Below are 20,682 nucleotides of genomic sequence, written 5' to 3' on the forward strand. Positions count from 1 at the left end.
TTTTTTTTTTTTTTTTTTTTTTTTTTTTTTTGAGAGGTTTGCCCTTGTTCCCCAGGCAGGAGTACAATGGCATGATCTTGGCTCACCACAACCTCCGGGTTCCTGGGTTAAAGTGATTCTCCTGCCTCAACCTCCCAAGTTGCTGGGATTACACGCCTGCTAATTTTTTTTTTTTTTTAAGAGACAGGGTTTCACCATGTTGGCTAGGATGGTCTTGGCCTCCCAGTAAAGTGGGATTACAAGCGTGAGCCACCGTGCCTGGCCTATGCCCTGCTAATTTTTGTATTTTTATTAGAGACGAGGTTTCTCCATGTTGGTCAGGCTGGGCTCAAACTCTCAACCTCAGGTGATCCACCCACCTGAGCCTCCCAAAGTGCTGGGATTACAGGCGTGAGCCACCACGCCCTGCCAAAAGATGTGATTTTTTTGTGGTCATTGAGGATTGCATAATTTTGCCTGTATTCTTTTGTTGAACATGAGGTTGTTCGTAATTGTTATATTTAATGTGCCGCAGTGAAAATCCTGGTGCATAAATCTTGGTGTGCTCCTGTATTTTCTAAAGTACAGTTCCCATGATTGGAACAACTGGCTTAAGGGTTGGAAGCATTTTCCAGGCGTGGGTATCTGTCTCTCGGGGCTGCAGTTCTCCTCCCGCCTCCAGGGAGTGTGTGCGCTCCACCCTGCTGCCTCCTGCCCAGCCACTGCCAGGGGTTTCAGTCTTTCTGCTCAGTCCCTTTCCGTTGGGCCAATAGGGGTACCTTGTTTTCATTTCTTTGATTCTTAATGGGGCTGAACATTTTTTCATACTGGCTGGCTCTGTTTCATAGAAGATGCTTATATGTGTTAACTGCATTTCTTTTCTGTAGGAAACTCCGGGATGTTTTACAGCAGAGGCTGATCAAATTCTTCGTTGATCAGAGTAAAAAAGATGCTGAGAAGTATGCAAAGTTTTTTGAAGATTATGGCCTGTTTATGCGGGAGGGCATTGTGACCACTGCCGAGCAGGAGGTCAAGGTACGAGCTGCATTCCAGGCCTTTCTCTGGGCCACCTTGTCCCTGGGGCTGCTGAGGAAGCCGACGGAGGCGTCCCCTGACGTGACGATGGTGCAGCTGTGCACCCTGCCGGGCTCTGCTGTTGAGCAGGGAGTCTGCCTAGGGCGTGGTATATGCAGCTCCCTGGAGAGCCCGTGGGCCCTCTGGAGCAGGAGGTGCTTCCCATGCTCCCAGAGCTTTGGAAAGGGGCCTGACAGGCAGAGCAAGGCCTATCTCTGACAACCCCCAAGTGCACCATAGTCCCTGGGGTCAGGGCCAGCCCGAGTGCCAGGAGGCCGTGGACATCAGATGGTTTGTGCCCAGCCGTTTCAGGGGGCATTGAGCCTGTGGGCCTGATCTGCCCTGTCCCTTCCAGGAGGACATAGCAAAGCTGCTGTGCTACGAGTCCTCTGCACTGCCAGCCGGGCAGCTAACCAGCCTCTCGGAATACGCCAGCCGCATGCGGGCTGGCACCCGCAACATCTATTACCTGTGTGCCCCCAACCGGCACCTGGCAGAGCACTCGCCCTACTATGAAGCCATGAAACAGAAAGACACAGAGGTGGGTGAGCCGTGGGTAGGACGGGCTCCCGGGGCTGCAGCTTGGGGACAATCTTGACTTTCTCAGCTCTGTGCTGGGTGAACCTGCCCAGGACCCAGCTCAGGGCTGCACAGTGAGTCAGGGTCACGGGCACAGAGGCTGGACCAACTGCGATGGTTGTGTTTCTCATTTGGAGGTCACTTGTAGATTTCTTTATGTGTACAGCGCTTCTGCCTTGAAGGCAGTCAGAGCCTTCCTCAGAACCAGGTGTCGCAGTAACTGTCACATGGGCCTGGGACCCCAGCATCCCAGGTGTTCCCCGCCTGGCTTATGTAGCCTTCCCACCATCCACATCCTCTCTTCTGTGGTGGGTGGAGGCCACCTGGGCCTGATGGAACCCCTCTTGGCCACCTGCAGGTTCTCTTCTGCTATGAGCAGTTTGATGAGCTCACCCTGCTGCACCTTCGTGAGTTTGACAAGAAGAAGCTGATCTCCGTGGAGACGGACATTGTCATGGATCACTACAAGGAGGAGAAGTTTGAGGATGGATCCCCAGGTTAGCATCCCCTGCTCTCTAGGCATGGGCCGGTGCCTATGTCCTGCACATCTCCTGCTCAGCAGTAGGGTTTTCCTGAGCTGATGTGGGCTCAGCCGCCTCTGAGAGGAGCTGTGTGGGAGCACCCTGGTGACTAGAGGGAGGTGCCTCCTGGTTTAGATACCAGGGATCTGTCCAGTGCTCCTGCCATGGTGGCTTCTGGAGCTGGCTCAGCTTCCTGGGAAGCCATGAATTATCTTTTTCTTTTTTGAGACAGTTTTGCTCTTGTTGCCCAGGCTGGAGTGCAGTGGTGTGATGTCAGCTCACTGCAGCCTCCACCTCCTGGGTTCAAGCCATTCTCCTGCCTCAGCCTCCTGAGTAGGTGGGATTACAGGCATGTGCCACCACGCCCAGCTAATTTTTTAAGTCTTTAGTTGAAACGGGGTTTCACTATGTTGGTCAGGCTGGTCTTGAACTCTTTACCTCAAGCGATCCACCCACCTTGGCTTCCTAAAGTGCGAGGATTATAGGCATGAGCCACCATGCCCGACTGAATTGTCTTTTTAAAGCCCTAACCAAGTTGTATGGGCGTCAGGCAACCCGAAGCATCCTTTGAGGTTTTACTTTTAGGTGAAAAGCATCTTGCTAGCTTCTGTCTCCATCCTGGTGGGAGAGGAGGTGGGAGAGCTGGCAGGATGCTGCGTGCCCCTCCTAGAAGCTGGGGAGTAGGGGTGCAGGCCTGAGCTCACTTTCGCGTTCTCTTCTGCAGCTACTGAGCGCCTGTCAGAGGAGGAGACGGAGGAGCTCATGGCCTGGATGAGAAACGTGTTGGGGTCGCGTGTCACCAACGTGAAGGTGAGGCTTTCCTGGGATGGACCACCACTCCGCCACTGTGGCCCTCGGTGTTCCTAACAGGCTGGCCAGCTGGTGGCTCCCAGTACCTCACCTGGTGGGTGTCCTTCCAGCAGCAGTAGAAGCCCGTGGTGTCAGGTGGAGACCGTGCTAGGGTCCCTGCTTGGCATATGTGTTGCCTGGTGGGGGGCCACTGAGGCAGGAAGGCAGCATCATCATCCCATCACCCAGCCCCTCCCCAGTGCTGCTACAGAGTAGGTGGGAACTGAGAACTGAAATACCAGCAGCCCCAGCCAGCCATCCTGGTCCCCACCCCTCAGGAGCTCACATTCTCACTTGGGTTCTTAGTCTGGGGTTCTGATTGCGCTTCAGAGAGCTAAGACCCTCCCCCCGCCCGCCCAAACCACTGGTCTAGCCTAGAGCAAGAAGAGAAATGAGTGTCTCATGCAGGGCCACATGCAGGAGGGGCCACATGCAGGAGGGGCCACATGCAGGAGGGGCCACATGCAGGAGGGGGCCTCATGCTGGGTGGGCCTCATGCTGGGTGGGCGGGCGTGGAGCAGAGGATGAATTTGGGCAGCTCCTGGGGGCAGCAGCTCAGGGCCCACTGGTTAATGGGCCGTGGGGAGGATGGCAGAGCAGCGCTGGTTCAGGGGAGTCCTTGGGACCCTCCCTGACTGCTACCTTGTGGTCTGGGTGACCTTCACCCCTGGTTAAGATCCTGCCGGCTCCTGGCCCTCTCACCTTGGGAACCTCTATCACCCTCAACCCCTGGCTTCGCTCACAGGTGACCTTCCGACTGGACACCCACCCTGCTATGGTCACCGTGCTGGAGATGGGGGCCGCCCGGCACTTCCTGCGCATGCAGCAGCTGGCCAAGACCCAGGAGGAGCGAGCACAGCTCCTGCAGCCCACGCTGGAGATCAACCCCAGGTTAGGCTGTGCTCCTGGCCCTTCCAGCCTGCGGGGATTCCCCAGAATCCTATGTGGGGTATTCTTTCATTGTGGAATGTGACACAGAAGAAAAGTGTGTGAGGCCTGTGGACATTTGGGTGACTCTTAAGGAGCTGTATTCAGTTGAAGCTGCACCCATGTGAAACGGAACCTGCTGTCCGCAGGGAGGTTAGCCACAACCCACCCTATGACCACGTCTTTGTTTTGCTTTATGGCTTTACCACCTGTTCATGTCCTGGATGTGCTCAGTTTTGCCTGTTTTGAGCTTTGTGTGTGGATCCTGGTGTGTGCTGAGGTCTCGCGTTGCTCACTTGATGTGAGGGTTGCCTATGCAGAGGGGCTGCCACCAGTTCATTTCTGTAGCCAAATCACACTCGCTGTAGGAACCCACCTCAGCACCGCAGACACCTCTGAGGCGGTATCTCAATGTGGTTTTGATTTGCATTACTCTGATGACCAGTGATGATGAGCATTTTTTCATATGTTTGTTGGCCTCATATATGTCCTCTTTGGAAAAGTGTTCATATCCTTTGCCCACTTTTGAATGGGGTTATTTTTTTCTTGTGTATCTTTGTAGATTCTGGATATTAGCCCTTTGTGAGATGGGTAGACTGCAAAAATTTTTTCCCATTTTGTTGGTTGCCGGTTCGCTCTAATGATGGCTTCTTTTGCTGTTCAGAAGCTCTGAATTTTAATTAGATCCCGTTTGTCTGTCTTGGCTTTTGTTGCCATTGCTTTAGGTATTTTAGTCATGAAGTCTTTGCCTATGCCTATGTCCTGGATGGTTTTGCCTGCGTTTTCTTATGGTGTTAGGTTTTATGTTTAAATGTTTAATGTATCTGAAGTTAATTTTAGTGTAAGGTGACAGGAAGGGGTCCAGTTTCCCCAACACCATTTGTTAAACATGGAGTCGTTTCCCCATTGCTTATTTTTGTTAGGGTTGTCATCTGATCTTTGATAAACCTAACTTTTAAAATTATAATGGTGGTGAGGGAGATCCATTTTCTAGCCATGGCACTCCTGCAGAAAAGCTGACTCGGTTTCTGGCTGGCATTACTGAGTAAGCCCCTTCCCACAGCAGTGACAGTGTACAGAATGCCTGCGCCTCTGCTGGAGCAGCTCAGTGAGGCGGACACCAGCCACTTTAACTAGTTTTATAAGATCGCTGTGTAGAAGTGCTCGTTTCTGTCTATTGCCAAAGGACTTCACTTTTTTTTTTTTTTTTGAGACAGGGTCTTGCTGGAGTGCACTTGTGGCGCCATTAGAGCTCACTGCAGCCTCAACCTCCTGGGCTCAAGCGGTCCTCCCGCCTCCCAAGGTGCTGGGATTACAGGCCAGAGCCACTGTGCCCAGCCAACTTCACTTGCATTTGCTTTAAAATTTCGTGTTACATCCACATAGCTCAGAATTCAAAAGTGTTTATGGGGGAAATTTCCTCCCATCCATGTCCACAGTGCAGCCAGCATTAGAGTTGCGTATTTCTGCAGAGATTATGTGCACTTGTGGACAGGTGCACCAGTGGGTTTCTTCTGTGTTACACAAGGGGTAACTTGCTGTGCAGTGGGTCCTTGCCTTGCTTTTCTCACTTCGGGTAACTAGGTGACCTGCACATTAGCATGTGAAGAATGGAGTTTTTTTCCAGCTACATAGACTAGAAATGTGAGGATATATGTGGGAGGCTGAGGTCAGGAGTGGAGACCAGTGTGGCCAACGTGGTGAAATCCCGTCTCTACTAAAAATACAAAAAGTAGCTGGGCGTGGTGGCGGGTACCTGTAATCCCAGCTACTTGGGAGGTTGAGGCAGGAGAATCACTTGAATGTGGGAGGAGGAGGTCACGCCACTGAGATCACACCACTTTACTCCAGCCTGAGCTAAAGAGTAAGACTCCATATGAAAAAAATGTTTCAAGGGATGCAGTTAGGAAATGGAGTGGCTAAGTCTGAGCACATCACCCACATGTGGTTTTCTCAACTCCAGCTGTCCTCTGGAGAGACTGTACAAATTTGCATTTCCCCCAAGTCCTCAGTTTTATCAGACTTGTCATAAGTGCAAAATTATAGTTTTCATGTTAAGGTTAAACACTATATGGTGCTTTTTCCTATGCAGAAAAATTTGTAGTCAAATAAGTGTATCAGTTTTTGGCTTCTGGGTTTGTAGTTTTGCTTGGAAAGACAGATTATAAAACATTTCTTCCCTAGAATTATGCTTTTAAATCTTTGATCCCTCTGGAATTCATTTTGGTCTAAATGGTTTTCTGCATGGCTCACCAGTTATCTAAGTGCTCCTTCTCCTTCCCTCATTACACGGAGCTGTTTGCCTTCCCCCTTTCCAGAACTAAACTGTAAGAGCTCTGTACTATGTTTCAACACGTGGGACTTCCTCCCTTCTCTTTTATTATTACTGATCTAGGAACCAAGGCATGTCTTCATATGCTAAGCTCTTTTGTCCCTTTTGTGTATGTTAATCTTGCTACTTGGCCAGCTTACAGCATTTTCTAATATTGAAACTCCTGATTCTCTTGGGATTTCTGAATGTGTAATCATATCATCTATAAATAATCATTTACATACCTTTAAAAAACAATGTCACGTAAGTCTATAGGGAAAAAAAACAAACTGGATAGTCTTACTGTGCTTCTTTAAATACTCGGACCATTCCAGAACATGAAGAGAGGCTCACAGGGCATGGTCCTGAGCTGCTTTTTCTGTCGGGTTCTCTGTTGCAGGCATGCACTCATCAAGAAGCTGAATCAGCTGCGGGTGAGCGAACCTGGCCTGGCTCAGCTGCTGGTGGATCAGGTGAGTGCAACAGCTTAGGATAACTGCAGGGACCCAGGCCTGCCTTCCGGGTGGAACAGCAGTTTCCTCAAAAATCCTGCTTTAAAAAGGAAAAAATGGGCCGGGCGCGGTGGCTCATGCCTGTAATCCCAGCATTTTGGGAGGCCAAGGCGGGTGGATCACCTGAGGTCGGGAGTTCAACATCAGCCTGGCCAACATGGTGAAACCGTGTCTCTACTAAAAATGTAACAATTAGCTGGGCATGGTGCCACATGCTTGTAGTCCAAGCTACGCAGGAGGCTGAGGCAGGAGAATCCCTTGAACCCGAGAGGCAGAGGTTGCAGTGAGCTGAGATCTCACCGTTACACTGCAGCCTGGGTGATAGAACAAAAAGATTAAATGGGTGACTCTATCTCAAAAGGAAAAGGTACCTCACAGTGGGTTTCTACCCTTGTTTTTCAGATATATGAGAATGCCATGATAGCCGCTGGGCTCGTTGATGACCCCAGGGCCATGGTAGGCCGCCTGAATGAGCTGCTTGTCAAGGCCCTGGAGCGACACTGACAACCAGAGGCCTCTGCTCAGGCAGGGGAAGGAGGATTGACACCACAGATGACAGCCCCACATCCTTGAGCTTTATTTACCTAAATTAAAAGGTATTTGTTAACCTGAGCGTTGGGCTTTTTGTGTGGGTCCTGCGGCGTGCTGGGTCCTCTTCCTCCAGTTCAACTGCTCACTGCAGCATCACCTCCACTGGGTAGTGGTCACTGATGGCTTGGGCCTGCAAGGAAGTGGGCACAGGGTGTGGGCTGTGTCCTATCCCCATGTGGCTGGGCCAGGGAGGACACGTACCAGTTGGTCACTCAGGCCATAGGCAGCCTGGAAGTTAAAGGGAAGAGCCGAGTCGGGAACAACGGCATCTTGGAGCAGCGTCCCTGCAACAACGATCCTGATGGGTGTTGGGACGAGAGAGCAGGGTCCCCTTTCACCCGCTGGCCTGGCTTAGTGCCCACAGGAACTAAGCCAAGAGCCCTGGGACCTCCCCCTGCCGTAGCTGGAGCCAGTGCAGGTCTGTGGATGTCCACAACCGCACAGCCCAGCAAGTGGAGACCACGTGACAGCTGGGATGTCTGCCTCTCCTCTTATCCCCAAATGTGCTTTACCCCAAAACTGAAAATCGTGGCTCTTTTCATTATGTTCCCTGAACGGATCGACTGAAGCTCAGTTGGATGAGTGTCCAAAGGCCTCTGAAGCCAGATGTACAAGTCACAGCTGCTCCTGGAGGCGCCCCTCTCTGCCCCGAGATGCCCTGCTCACCTGTCGTAGGCGCAGTGCGTGGATGTAGCCGTGGTGTCAGCGGTGTCGGGGATCAGCCACTGGAAGATGGGGCTTGTCCGAAGGCGAATGGATGACCACTGGCAGGGTCTCACATAGCTGCAGCCCGCATTGAAGTCGCCCATCAACATGATATCCTACCAGGAAACACCGCCTGTGGGCCTAGGGACAAGCGGAGGCCACTGGCACCCACTGCCCTTGGTATGGCCTCACCTCCAAGCCCCACTTCTCTTGGACATCCAGGTAGACGTCATAGAGAGCATCAATCTCAGCTACCGCGTCCGTTGGGGCAGCATGCAGGGGAACAATGGCAAACTCCCTGACCTCTGTGGAGACACCATGTCATGTGAGGTACACTGCAGCAGCCACATTCCCTGGGGGCAGGTTCAGTCCCGATGTCAGCTGGAACTATGCGTCATGACAGTCCCCCCCAAGGGAGGTTATTTTCCAAACCACTTGAATGGAAAACCCCAGGCCCAGGGACTGGGAGGGCAGTGACACAGGCATTCCAGGTGCCCTAGGAGTGGGTGGAGGCCGTAAGCGCCATGCTGAGCTCCACCCTGGCCCAGGCAGCACTTGCCTGTGAACGGGGCTGAGAACTTGACGATGGCTGGCTCTCGGCTGAAGGTGTCGTTCCCGCAGGGCTCGCAGCCGTCATCGTAGTAGTAGCTGTCCACTGCAGACACCAGCTCGGGCCTGAGGGAAGGCCAGGCAGGAGATGACCCCAGGCTGGAACTGCCCTAGTCCAGCTTCCCAGGAGGCAGCTGTGGCGTCCTAGGCAACAGGAGGGCGGGGTCTGGGCCCACCTGCCTGTCCACTGGCTATGAAAGGCACCTGGGAGGGAGAGCCAGGCACCTGGTCGCCCCATGGATCTGTGACCTCGGGGTGTTTTGACTCCACCCTGGACCCTGCTCTGCCACCTCAGGTTCTTGCCCCATAGGACAAACTACTTACCCGCTCTGCTGGGGCCCCCCAGGTGAGGGAGGGGCTTCCTCACGCTCTGGACCACCCACCTGTACACAAACAGGTAGCGCTCCTTATAGTTGTTCCGTCCCAGTGGCTCACTGACCACGTAGTGATAGGTGTCTGGTGCATCCCTGGATTGAAGAAACACAAGGTCTCAATGAGAGGGTCATGAAGGACCTCTGTGGCTGCCAACACCAGGGCTTTGCCCAGGTCCCCACCCTTGGGGCCCAACTGAAGCAAAGCTGTGCCTGGATGGCATGTCACCTCCCTAGGAGCCTGACACTGTCACCCACTGATTGAGGTTGTCCAGCAGCTTCCCCACGGCCGTCAGGTGACTGTCTCTGACCTCCTGGACCAGGGCAATGTCATAGCGGCTCAGGATCTGGGGGCAGGGCAACAGTGATGCTCAGCAGGGCTGGTGCCACCCAGGGACCCCACAGTGCCACAAAGGGAGCCACAGCTGCTGCTTGTGGCATTCCTCGGTTTAGCCACAGCCTTGTGTTTCTGCCCAGGCTCCTGCTGCCAGCTATGGACAACACAGCAGGGAGGAGGACCCTGGTCTGCAGCCAGGACCCTGTTCTGCTGGGCTTTGGGCTCAGTGCCCCACACCTGCCACTCTGTGGCCCTGCCCACCAGCCCCCGACTCCGGGGCTCCCCTGCTTTCAGGGATAGGCCACCCTGGCCTCACCTGCACAATGTAGCTGACAAGGGTGGCATTGGACATCTTGGTCTCCCCAAATGTCTGGATGTTGAAGGCTGCGATCTTCAGGGACACAGCCCCCTGCAGCAGGGTGGCCAGTGCCAGCAGTGCCCCCGGCAGCCTCATGGCCTTCATCCTGGGAGAGCACAGGGTGCAGAGACATGGCAGAAGTGAGATGTCACCCCTGCCACAGCACTCCTCCTGGAGCCCAATTGGCAGGGGCTGGTGGAGCTCAAGGTCAGGGGGACATGGGCAGAGGAGACCCCTGCAAGCCTTTCCTACAACATCCAGAAAGCCAAACAGCTGGCACCACATAGAGGACCCCGAGTCACTCCATCCACCAGAAAACCCACCTGGAGGGACGCTGGAGCCCCTACGCTTAGAGTCTCCGCTATAGCACGAGAGTCTAAGCCTCCCTCCCTGTTCCAGACCGGCCAGTCACCCAGAGGGACTCCACCGGCTGCTCACCTGAGATGCTGGTGATGTCCTCAGAGATGATGAGAATGCTGTCAAGAATCTAGAATATCCTTTGATGTCAATTTCCTCCTTTCCCTGCTTTAAGAAAATAAGCACTTTATGAAGAGAGGTCTCTGAAGAAGCACTTCAAGGCCCTGGCAGTGCTGCTGGGCTCTGGATCTTGCACACGCAGTACAAGTCCTGGGAGTTTTAAAGGTTCAGGCAACTGTGACCTTCCCTGGGGCACGTGTGCCCTGTCACCTGAGGGTGCCAAAAACAATGGCGCTGTGTGGCTTTCCGCACAGGTGGGTTGCTGGAATGTGCTTATTTCTGTAGGCACAAGTTTCTTGCTGCTGTGAAAATTGCACCTGATAATCATGTTTGCATTTAAAGTGTCTGATAACAAGGCCAAAGGTTCTTGTGTCCCTTGCACGTGCAGCTGCCCCCATTTTCTGGGATAGGGCAAGATATGTGTAGGAGGGTGGGACTGGGCTCCCCTCTCCCTGTCCTCTCCCTGTCTCTTGTCTGGGAGCCCCAAGGTTACCTTTGAGTAAGAGGCCAAAGCCACATCCAGGGTTACAAATGGAGCCCCCTGGTGGCTGCACAGCCATGGCTGCTCTGTGGTCCAGGACACGCCTGCCTTCCTGATTCATTGCTGTCAGGTGCAGGGAACTCTGCAGGAGGCTGAGGAGCTCAGAGCAAGCATCAGGGGCCATGCAGCACCAGCACTGTGGGGCCAGGACAGGTGGGGGCTGCAAGGCCCACCCCAAGTTGCCGGTCAGGCAGTGGGGAGCTTTCTTGAGGTGGACAATAGGCTCTATGTTTAGGCCCAGGGGATCCCAAGTGACCAGGTCACAGGGCAGGGCAGCAGCTGAAGGCCAGGCCTCCAGTCCAGTCATTTCTTGGTTCTTTTGAGTTTCTGTTGTTGTTTTTGAGACAGGGTCTTACACTGTGTTGCCAAGGCTGGAGTGCAGTGGCAAAATGGCTCGTTATAGCCCGAACCTCCTGGGCTCAGGTAATCCTCCCTCCTCAGCCTCCTGAGAAGCTAAGACTATGGGTACGCCACCATGCCTGGCTAATTTTTAAATTTTTGGTAGAGATGGGATCTTGCTGGGTTGCCCAGACTAGTCTTGAACTCCTAGCCTCAAGCAATCCTCCCACATAGCTGGGACTACACGTGCACACCACCACACCCAGTTATTTTTTGCTGAGATGGAGTCTCACTCTGTGACCCAGGCTGGAGGGCAGTGCTGTGATCTCCCCTCACTGCAACCTCCACCTCCCTGGTTCAAGCAATTCTCCTGCCTTAGCCTCCCGGGTAGCTGGGACTATAGGCATGCGCCACCATGCCTGGCTAACTTTTGTATTTTTAGTACAGATGGGGTTTCACCATATTGGTCAGGCTGGTCTCAAACTCCTGATCTAGTGATCCGCCCACCTTGGCCTCCAAAGTGCTAGGATTACAGGTGTGAGCCACCATGCCTGGCGTATATTTTAAGTTTTTCATGGAGACAAGGTCTCCAACTTCTGACCTCAAGCAATCCTCACACAAATGCTGGGGTTACAGTCGTGGTCCACTGCACCCACTCATTTCTCTGAATCTTTGAGTTCCCATTTGTATTCATTTCCTGAGGCTGCTGTAACTACAAGTTTGGTTGCTTAACAATAATAGAAATGGATCTTCTCTCAGTTCTGGAGACTGGACGTCTGAAGTCAGGATGACAGCAGGACCTTGGTCTACTTCCTGCACGTTCTGGAGGGACCCTCCTTGCCCTCCAGTTTCTGTGGGCTACCAGCAATCCTTGGTCTTCCTTGGTTGTGGCTGTGTCACCCACCTCTGCCTCCTCTTCAGAAGATGTGTGTGCCTGCATTTAGGGGCCTCCCAGATAGCGGGGATGATGGTCTTATCTCACCAGCCTTTACTCACATCTGCAAGTCCTCTGCTACATGAATCAACATTCAGAGGTCCGGGGCTAGGGCACAGCTCTTTTCAGCCATCCCTGGGTCTTGCCCACTTGGAAGGGGCTGCGCTGGCCCTCCCAAGGACAGCCCTGCATGTAGGAGTCTGTAGTCCCCGCTGGGGGATGAGGGCCTGGAAGGCCTTGGAGAAGCCCAGGTAGGATCCAGGTATGAGAACTGCAGGAAATGAATACAAATGGCGTCTGCAGGAGGCCTCAAGGGCGAGTGTCAGCAGGGGCCAAGGTCGAAAGTCAGGAAAGTGCTGGGTCTGGCCTACTGGCCATGAAGGAGAAGGCAGGACCAGCGGGGACTAAAAATAGGAAGGTAAACCAGCTTCACGACTGGAGCCCATTTCATAAGACGCTGACAGACACCTCTGGCTGGCAGGCTCATGCGCTCCTCCGTCCCTCCCCATGAGACGGTGTCTACCAGATGGAAACACCGCCACTCCTCAGGCCACCAGATGCCCCGCTGCAGGCTTTCCCAAAGGTTTCAATGATGGTTCTTTCCTGTTTCCAATCTCTGAGTCTAGGACAGCCTCCAGCATATCAAAATCCAGTCTCTAAGCAAGGCCACGGAGTATTTGGCCTAGGGAATGACTGGTCTTCTGCCTTTGGTGTTTTTCTTTCCTGGACACACACGTGACAGTGACCCACGACGGGGAAGGGGGCAAGGCTCCAGGGCAGCCACTGTTCTCCACCAAAGATGACACCTGGTGTACCTTCCGGTGGGGCACAGGGACACCAATTATAGCTCACCGAGCAAGTGTCCAGCCCCCCGGCCTTCAGAACATGGGACAAGGGCTCCCCTTTGGTCTGTCATCCCCTCCTGGCTCTTGACCAAATGCTTCCCCATCTGCTTTCAGGACCTCTGAAGCATGGTGCCCCTGCTTCCTCTACCTGCCAGAAGGCAGGCTGGAATTTGGGCCTCGCTTGAACAAATGGCGAGTGCTGCCTACCGTGTGGCTGCCCTCAGGACGGGCTCTGGCGAGGGCAGCACAACCCTGAAGGAGCCTGGTCTGACATGCGGCCTGTCTGGGATCACTGCTGGGCCTTCAACCATCTGGAGGCTCCATGTCTTCCTCTGTTAGATGGGATGACGTTATTTCCAAAAGAATCATTTCACCTTCTAAGAAGCCATCCTGCCCCTGCAGCCTGTGGCCTCTCCGATGCGGGGTCTCCAGACTCTCACTTCTCCCTGGTGGATCTCTTTTCTGTCCGTGTCAGGCAATGCTGCCATGTCACAGCCACCTGAAAACTCAGTGTGTACAACACGCACTTCCCTCACACCTGCAGGGCTGTGAGGTGCAGGTCGGGGGGGATGGCTCTGCTCCCGAGCCTTGTCCTGGGCTAGGGTGGAGGGACTGCAGCTCCCTGGGCACCCTCTTCCCACAGTGTGGAAGGTGGAGGCTCCCAGGGCACATGCAGAACATGTGCCGCCTCAGTGAAGAGGCAGAGCTGGCTGCTGTCACTTCTGTCCACATTCCATGGGTGCTGTTGAGCTGCAGGGCCAAGCTCCACATCAGGGGACAGAGTGGGGTACACGCCTTCCACCCTGGGCCCCACTCTGGAGACAGGCATGGGTGCTGCCGAATGCCCGAGGAGTAAGTGCAGCACCTGTGGCATTTTCACATCCACAAAGAATGGGTGCTGGCAGCCAATGGCAACAAGAAAAGCTGACTGCTTTCTCACATCAGGATGAGCTATTTTTACACCAACCCTGAGGATCTGCAGCATTCTTGCGTTAAATTAATCTGTCACAGACACAGGAAGAGAAAAGAACACATAACAGTTATATTGACATCTGAGCCAGGTCACACGCTCTGATGTGGCTGAAATCAAATGATAAAGGAAAAATCCTATAAGCGCCATGGCTGGAAACAAATGGCCTCAAAGGAACACCTGTGGCAGTGGCACAGGCCACTTAGGGCTTTGTGCCCCCACAGGCCGTGCTGTGCCACCCAGCAACGTGCAGGCCAGGGAGAGGCGATTTCTACTGATCAAGAGGGACAGGGAAGGAGGCAGAGCTGGGGTTCCCAACTGCACGGAGGCACTCCCATGAACCCACAGGCACCCTCAGGTCCCCTTAGTTGAGGGAAGCAGTCACACTCTGCTGCGCTCAAGGCCGTTTACAGTCTCAACACTAGCTTACCTTGCTTTATTCCTTCCTAAGATATCCTCTCTCTGCAAAGCTGGGTTGTGGCAGTTACTCAACAAGCAATTGCCGTGAAGGTCAACATGGAAAAAGAGGCAATGAGGGTGGCGGTGTTCCATCAGATTCCAAGCTGAAGAACTGCTTGACAGGCACCCATCCCATGGACAAACAAGCAAGATGAACATTTTTCTTTATATGCATTAATTTTCTAGACATCCACTATAAGTTGCCAGGACACAAATACTTATTTGAGTTTACTTATTTAATAAATGGAACTGTTAGGGATTTTTTTTTTGTTGAAGTACCATATAATCTGGATTTATTAAATGCAGGTAACAAAAGGTTAAAAGATAGAAAAAGGTCTCATATTACAGGAATTCAAAAACTGACTATAAATAAATGATGAAGAAAACAACAGACCAGGACAGTGCTCAAACAGCCAATACTATTTTGGCCCCGTTTTTAACAGCAAAGATCAGTGTATACCCTGCATCATCTTTCATGCAATGTCTCAGCCTTTTTTCCCCCAAACATAAAAGGGAGATTAATACCAATGAGCCCTATTTAGAATATTCATTTACGTTTCCTTCCGAAATTGATATATGAATGGAAAAGGTATTAATAACTCATGGTTTCCTACTGAAGTTTAAGATGCTCAGATTTAAATGATGCTACACAACTGGGTGATTATTTCAAAGTATCAGCTACAAGTAAAATCTAAAAGGACATACATAATAAAAAATACTTTCTAATTTAAAAGAGATATAGTAAATATAAATGAATTAACTCACACACAAAGGAAACCATAATAAAAACAACTTCAAGGAACTAACCCCAGTTGATTTTGCCACTTCACCGGATCAAGTTCCTAAGTGGGTCATTCTGTTTAAGGATGACTTGAAATTTTACAATACTACCTTAGTTCCCACATATAAAAACTCTTCAATATTTTTTTCTTTTTTGAGACAGAGTTTCACTCTTGCTGCCCAGGCTGGAGTGCAATGGCACTATCTCAGCTCACTGCAACCTCTGCCTTCCAGGCTCAAGTAATTCTGCCTCAGCCTCCCAAGTACAGTAGCTGGGATTACAGGCATGCACCACCATGCCTGGCTAATTTTTTGTATTTTTAGTAGAGACAGTGTTTCACTATGTTGGCCAGGCTGGTTTCAAACTCCTGAGCTCAGGTGATCCACCTGCCTTGCCTCCCAAAGTGCTGGGGTTACAGGCATGAGACACCACACCCGGCCTCAAGAATGGTTTCTCATCAACTAGAAGTTGGGGAAAATGCAGTGAGAAATAAAAGGATACAGCTTCTCACACATTTGAAGGCCCAGATCATACCTAAATTTCTAGTGATTTAACTTAAGAAGCTCCTGGCCCCAAGAAATTCCTTTATCCCACAACGCTTTACTCAGATGGGACAGAGAATCCCAGGACAATACCCAGGCAACAAGATAAAAACAACCTGTCTCCTATCCGGCACCACTGTTAGGGATTTCTTTTGGCCTAGTATTAAAATAATCGTTGAACCTTAATCAAGAGTGCTCTGAACTGCCAAAGTGTGAAACTTTGATTTAACATAACGGGTATGCCTAGATTAGATTTTCTCCTCTACTGAATTTAACTTCTAGCCTTCATCATTCACTACTGCTTCAATATTCTGTCACAAATAAATTCTCAATTCTAGGCCGGGCACGATGGCTCACGCCTGTAATCCCAATACTTTGGGAGGCCGAGATGGGCGGATCACCAGGTCAGGAGATTGAGACCATTCTGGCTAACACGGTAAAACTCCGTCTCTACTAAAAATACAAAAAATTAGCCAGGTGTGGTGGCACGCACCTGTAGTCCCAGCTGCTCGGGAGGCTGAGGCAGGAGAATCACTGGAACCCAGGAGGTCAAGGTTGCAGTGAGTCAAGATTGTGCTACTGCACTTCAGCTTGGGTGAAAGAGCAAGACTCCACTTCAAACAAACAAATCAAAAAAGAAATTCTCGATTCAACAAATTGCTACCAAAAATAACTGCAATGGCTTAAACATATCACTGTATTTCAAAACATGAGTTCACATTGGCATTAAATAATTATTAGCCACCTTGGGGGGGTGCTAGGGAGTCAACTCATTACTCTGCAAAAAGGCAAATAAAGTCAAAGGATCAAGGCAGTGTTCTGCCTTTCCTGTGCAAGAGTACTGCCCAGTACCCCAGAGTTCAAGAAGGCTGTCTTTAAACAGGTGGATTCCAGCTACTACACAAGGAAGGAATGCTAGCCTTTGAAACTCACCATTTTGCAGTCCCCGATCTCAGCCTTGATGTCAGTGGCTGCTAACATCACAAAAGACAGCTCTGTCCCTTCTAATCAAGACCCCACACAGCAGCACTTAGAAGAGTTCTTGCCAAAACAATCTTGAATCTGATCAAGCCTCTAGATCTAAATGACAAAAGGACAGAGGCTCGTGTTCAACAGCACTAAGAGGACACGGTATGACCCAGACTGTGGAAAACTGTACAGGGCAAAGTACATGCTCATCAATAGAGTTCAAAATGAGAAGAAGAGAGGCAGAACTCACAGCTTAGAAAAACTGACATTTTGAGATGGATGATAAATAATAAAACGAGATAGATCAATAAAATGTGTGGACCTTATTTAGATCCTATAAAACATCCAATCTTTTATTCATACGAACAGACATTTATGTAACAAATCATGTAAAAGGCAATCCGGGAAATTAAAACACTGACGAAGCAGCTGGGGACGTTTTATACAAGGACAGAGGTTCTTAAAACTCTTAAGTTTGTAAGGACTCTTACTGGTCCTTACGTTTTCTTTTTTAAAAAACTGTTTTAGAAACAGGGTCTTGCTACGTTGCCCAGGCTGGGGTGCAGTGGCTTTTCACAGGCACGATTGCAGTGCACTGAAGCCTGGGCTGAAGGGATCATCCTGCCTCAGCCTCCTGGCATGTGCCACCACACCTGGCTAATTTTTTTTTCTTTTTTTTGAAACAGGTTCTTGCTCTACCACCCATGCTGGAGTGCAGTGGCACCATCTCGGCTAACTGCAACCTCCGCGTCCCAGGTTCGAGCAATTCTCCTGCCTCAGCCTCCCTAGTAGCTGGGATTACAGACATGCACCACCGTGTCTGGCTAATTTTTGTATTTTTTGTAGAGATAGGGTTTCATCATGTTGGCCAGGGCGGTCTTGAAATTCTGGCCTCCAATGATCCGCCCACCTCAGCCTCCCAAAGTGCTAGGATTACAGGTGTGAGCCACCACACCTGGCTAATTAAAAAAAATATTTTTTTTTGATGGGGTGGGGGTCTCACTATGTTGCCCAGGCTGGTCTCAAACTCCTGGGCTCCAGTGATCCTCCTGCCTTGGTTTCCCAAAATGTTGGGATTACAGGTGTGAGCTATAGCACCTGGCCTTGTATTTCAGAGTCACGTACTATTAATAAAATACTGAAAGACGAAGTGGTCTGGTACCTGGGATTTGCTTCAAAATTACCCTGAGGCTGGGTATTGAGTACATGAAGGTTTTTAATATTAGTCTCTACTTTTGAATATGCTGAAATTTTCTGGCTGAGTATGGTGCCTCATGCCTGTAATTCCAGCACTTTGGGAGGCCATAGTGGGAGGACTGCTTGAGCCCAGTAGTTTAAAACCAGTATAGGTAACATGGCAAGAAATTGTCTCAACAAAAAATTTAAAAATTAGCCAGGCATAGAGGCACATATCTCTGGTCCCAGCTACTTGGGAGGCTGAGGCAGGAGGACTGCTTGAGCCTGGAAGGCCAAAGCTGTAATGGGCCATGATTGCACCACTGCACTCCAGCCTGGATGACAGAGCAAGACCTTATCACAGAAAGAAGAAAAAAGGCCGGGCGCGGTGGCTCATGCCTGTAATCCCAGCACTTTTGGAGGCCGAGGTGGGCAGATCAGGAGGTCAGCAGATTGAGACCTAGCACAGTGAAACCCCATCTCTACTAAAAATACAAAAACTTAGCCATGTAGTTCCAGCTACTCGGGAAGCTGAGGCAGGAGACTCTCTTGAACCCAAGGTGGAGGTTGCAGTGAGCAGAGATCAAGCCACTGCACTCCAGCCTGGATGACAGAGGGAGACTTGTTCTCAAAAAAGAAAAAAGAATCCCATGATTAGTTTCTTAAAATTCTATAAATCAAAAGATTTTTAAGCAATCCTGCTGAATATGATGCAACATCCAAAATAAGGTAAAAGTTAATGGTAAGATGAAACCACACGCAAAAAAATTAAAATGCCCAGATCTGCATCTTAGAAAGACCCTCTGCTTATGCCTGCTCAGCAAACACTCCCCTGCTGTCCTCTGAAGCAGGGGCTTTGTCGTGGATGGGACGTCTCCCCTCAGACAGGTCTGATGGGCATGAGGCCTTCCCTGCTCATGTCTGTGGCCCCACCACCATCCAGGTGCTAGAATACCTGAGATCATTCTGGGCTCCACCCCCAGCCCCACCCCCCATGCACCCTGAGCCTACACGCCCTCCAGATCCTGCACGCCCTCCAGATCCTGCAGCCTCCACACCAGCCCTGTCACCACTGCCTCTCCCTGTAGCCACCCTGCTTCCAGGTACCTGTCCCAGCTGTCCTTACAGCTCCCGGAATATCTTGCAAATATGTAATTAGATCTCATTATTCCCCTACTTAAAATCCGTCATCAGTTTCTCATTGTCCCTAACGCGAAACCCAATGCTTACTGTGACCTACTGGATTCTGATCCCTGAGCTTTCCGCTCTGCCTGGAGACCTCGGGCCTTCTTGTCATTCCAGTTTCAGCTTAAATGTCACCTCTTCAGAGGACATCCTCTCCCCACTCAACCCCTATAGCCACCATGGCCGCAGGTTCATCTCTGCTGGGCCTATGCGGCTGATTTGCTCTGGTGTGTTTACTCAGGTACCTGTTTACCCTCATTTATGGCCAGCTTGTTTATGGCTGGCTTCCAGGAACACAAGCTCCAGGAAGCGTAGCCCAGAAAACAGTGGTCTTTCTCGCCCATTAAAGTATTACTGAAGCAGAGGAGACGCTCCACAGCCAGCCACCGCTGGACACAGCTGAGCCACAAACCCACCTCCCATCTAGCAGCTCCAGGCCAGGCAAGAGTGCCCCACCCCAACAGGCCCCCCAGAGAAAACTCTTGAGAACCCAGCAAGTGGACACTGCAGGGCGTCCAGGTGGTGCTTGGACACCGGGCTTCAGCTGACTGGAACCTCCCAGCAGTGCAGTGGCTTCCACGGCCCCACAAGGCCTACCTGCCCTCGGCTGGCAAATCTGGGGTTCCTGCTCTATTCTCCCTTGGGAGGTGTTTGCTGGCCCCAGGGACAAAGCATCTTAGAGGATAAAGAGCTACTACCAGCCAGGCGTGGTGGCTCATGCCTGTAATTTTAGCATTTTGTGAGGGTGAGGCAGGTGGATCACGAGGTAAAGAGATCAAGACCAGCCTGGTTAACACAGTGAAACCCCTTCTCTACTAAAAATACAGATATCAGCTGGGGGTGGTGGTAGACACCTGTAGTCCCAGCTACTCAGGAGGCCAAGGCAGGAGAATTGCTTGAACCCAGGAGGCGGAGGTTGTGGTGAGCCGAGATCTCGCCACTGTACTCCAGCCTGGCAACAGAGCAAGACTCCATCTCAAAACAAACAGAAAATCCAAAAAGGGTTACTATCCTGTGCTCAGGTAAAAATGCCAGTGTCTTTGCCATGACAATGCTGTAGCCCCTGCCCCACACCTGAGGAGGACGCAGTCACCACAGCCCAGTGCACTGCCCTTGCCCTATGCCCTAGCCCGGGCACACCATCACTCATGAATTTATTTCTCTTCATTATAAAGAAAGCAATAACCAGGATGGGAAATTTCTCAGAACACTACACATCTGAATTGCAAAGATTCGCAACAGCTGCACAGTCACGCTCTGCAGCAGACCACCCCTTCCCCACCCCAGCCTGCTACGGAAGGTTGGCACTCGCCTGCATGAGGTGTGGGCCTGAACCATGGCATCCTGGCTCAGCCTCCGCTGGCTGCCTGTCCCTCCCCACACACTCCCAGTGCTGCTGCTTTTGTGCACTCTGCTTTTAGGAGAGATGCAAATGAAAATAAGTTTGTCCCAAAAGCCGCTTTCTCAGCTGCCTGGGAAGCTTAGCACACCCGCAGCCTGGGTCCCTGAGGACAATGAGAACTCAGGTTCCCAGTGAGGATCGAAACAAAGCCACAAGGCTAATCCAGCACGCTGATGTTTCCAACAGGGTCGCAATGAAAAGTGACTCCCCAATTCCAAAGCCACCTCGGTCTCTCCCAAGTACAAAGGCCTTCTCAGCCAGGCCACCTCCCTGTCCAAGGCTGGGGGGGGGGCCACAGAAAAGACAGGGAGGGCACCCTGAGAGACCAGGAAAAGGACA

The 20,682-nt window shown here is 51.4% G+C and overlaps 2 protein-coding genes across 6 annotated transcripts in view; one reads left to right on the plus strand and one right to left on the minus strand.

The window, feature by feature from the left end:
* Positions 1-10,562, plus strand: part of TRAP1 (TNF receptor associated protein 1) — a 61,029-nt gene extending 50,467 nt beyond the window's left edge. The window contains exons 12-19 of one of the 3 annotated variants that reach the window (XR_001817969.2): positions 867-1,014; positions 1,409-1,594; positions 1,991-2,129; positions 2,878-2,963; positions 3,748-3,893; positions 6,641-6,713; positions 7,155-7,348; positions 10,123-10,562. Coding sequence is in view for 1 of the 3 variants with exons in the window: in XM_017504474.2 (XP_017359963.1) it covers positions 867-1,014; positions 1,409-1,594; positions 1,991-2,129; positions 2,878-2,963; positions 3,748-3,893; positions 6,641-6,713; positions 7,155-7,256 (880 nt within the window). In the remaining 2 variants the exon portion in view is untranslated. Of the gene's footprint in view, positions 1-866; positions 1,015-1,408; positions 1,595-1,990; positions 2,130-2,877; positions 2,964-3,747; positions 3,894-6,640; positions 6,714-7,154; positions 7,365-7,912; positions 8,013-10,122 lie in introns of those variants that run through there. The other 2 variants (XR_001817970.2, XM_017504474.2) reach the window with 2 other exon arrangements.
* DNASE1 (deoxyribonuclease 1) overlaps positions 7,306-20,682 on the minus strand; it is a 33,871-nt gene continuing 20,494 nt past the window's right edge. The window contains exons 4-16 of one of the 3 annotated variants that reach the window (XM_037729907.1): positions 16,545-16,691; positions 14,260-14,400; positions 13,234-13,939; positions 11,814-12,092; positions 10,162-10,248; positions 9,682-9,829; positions 9,287-9,375; positions 9,041-9,124; positions 8,608-8,723; positions 8,241-8,353; positions 8,010-8,164; positions 7,545-7,641; positions 7,328-7,473 (exon numbers count right to left, since the gene is read on the minus strand). In XM_037729907.1, the coding sequence (XP_037585835.1) occupies positions 7,426-7,473; positions 7,545-7,641; positions 8,010-8,164; positions 8,241-8,353; positions 8,608-8,723; positions 9,041-9,124; positions 9,287-9,375; positions 9,682-9,828 (849 nt within the window). In that variant the 5' untranslated portion in view covers position 9,829; positions 10,162-10,248; positions 11,814-12,092; ... (1 more) ...; positions 14,260-14,400; positions 16,545-16,691 and the 3' untranslated portion in view covers positions 7,328-7,425. Of the gene's footprint in view, positions 7,474-7,544; positions 7,642-8,009; positions 8,165-8,240; positions 8,354-8,607; positions 8,724-9,040; positions 9,125-9,286; positions 9,376-9,681; positions 9,830-10,161; positions 10,516-11,813; positions 12,093-13,233; positions 13,940-14,259; positions 14,401-16,468; positions 16,692-20,682 lie in introns of those variants that run through there. The other 2 variants (XM_037729908.1, XR_005196320.1) reach the window with 2 other exon arrangements.

This window comes from Cebus imitator, unplaced genomic scaffold (genome assembly GCF_001604975.1).
Source record: "Cebus imitator isolate Cc_AM_T3 unplaced genomic scaffold, Cebus_imitator-1.0 Scaffold322, whole genome shotgun sequence".
NCBI lineage: Eukaryota > Metazoa > Chordata > Mammalia > Primates > Cebidae > Cebus > Cebus imitator.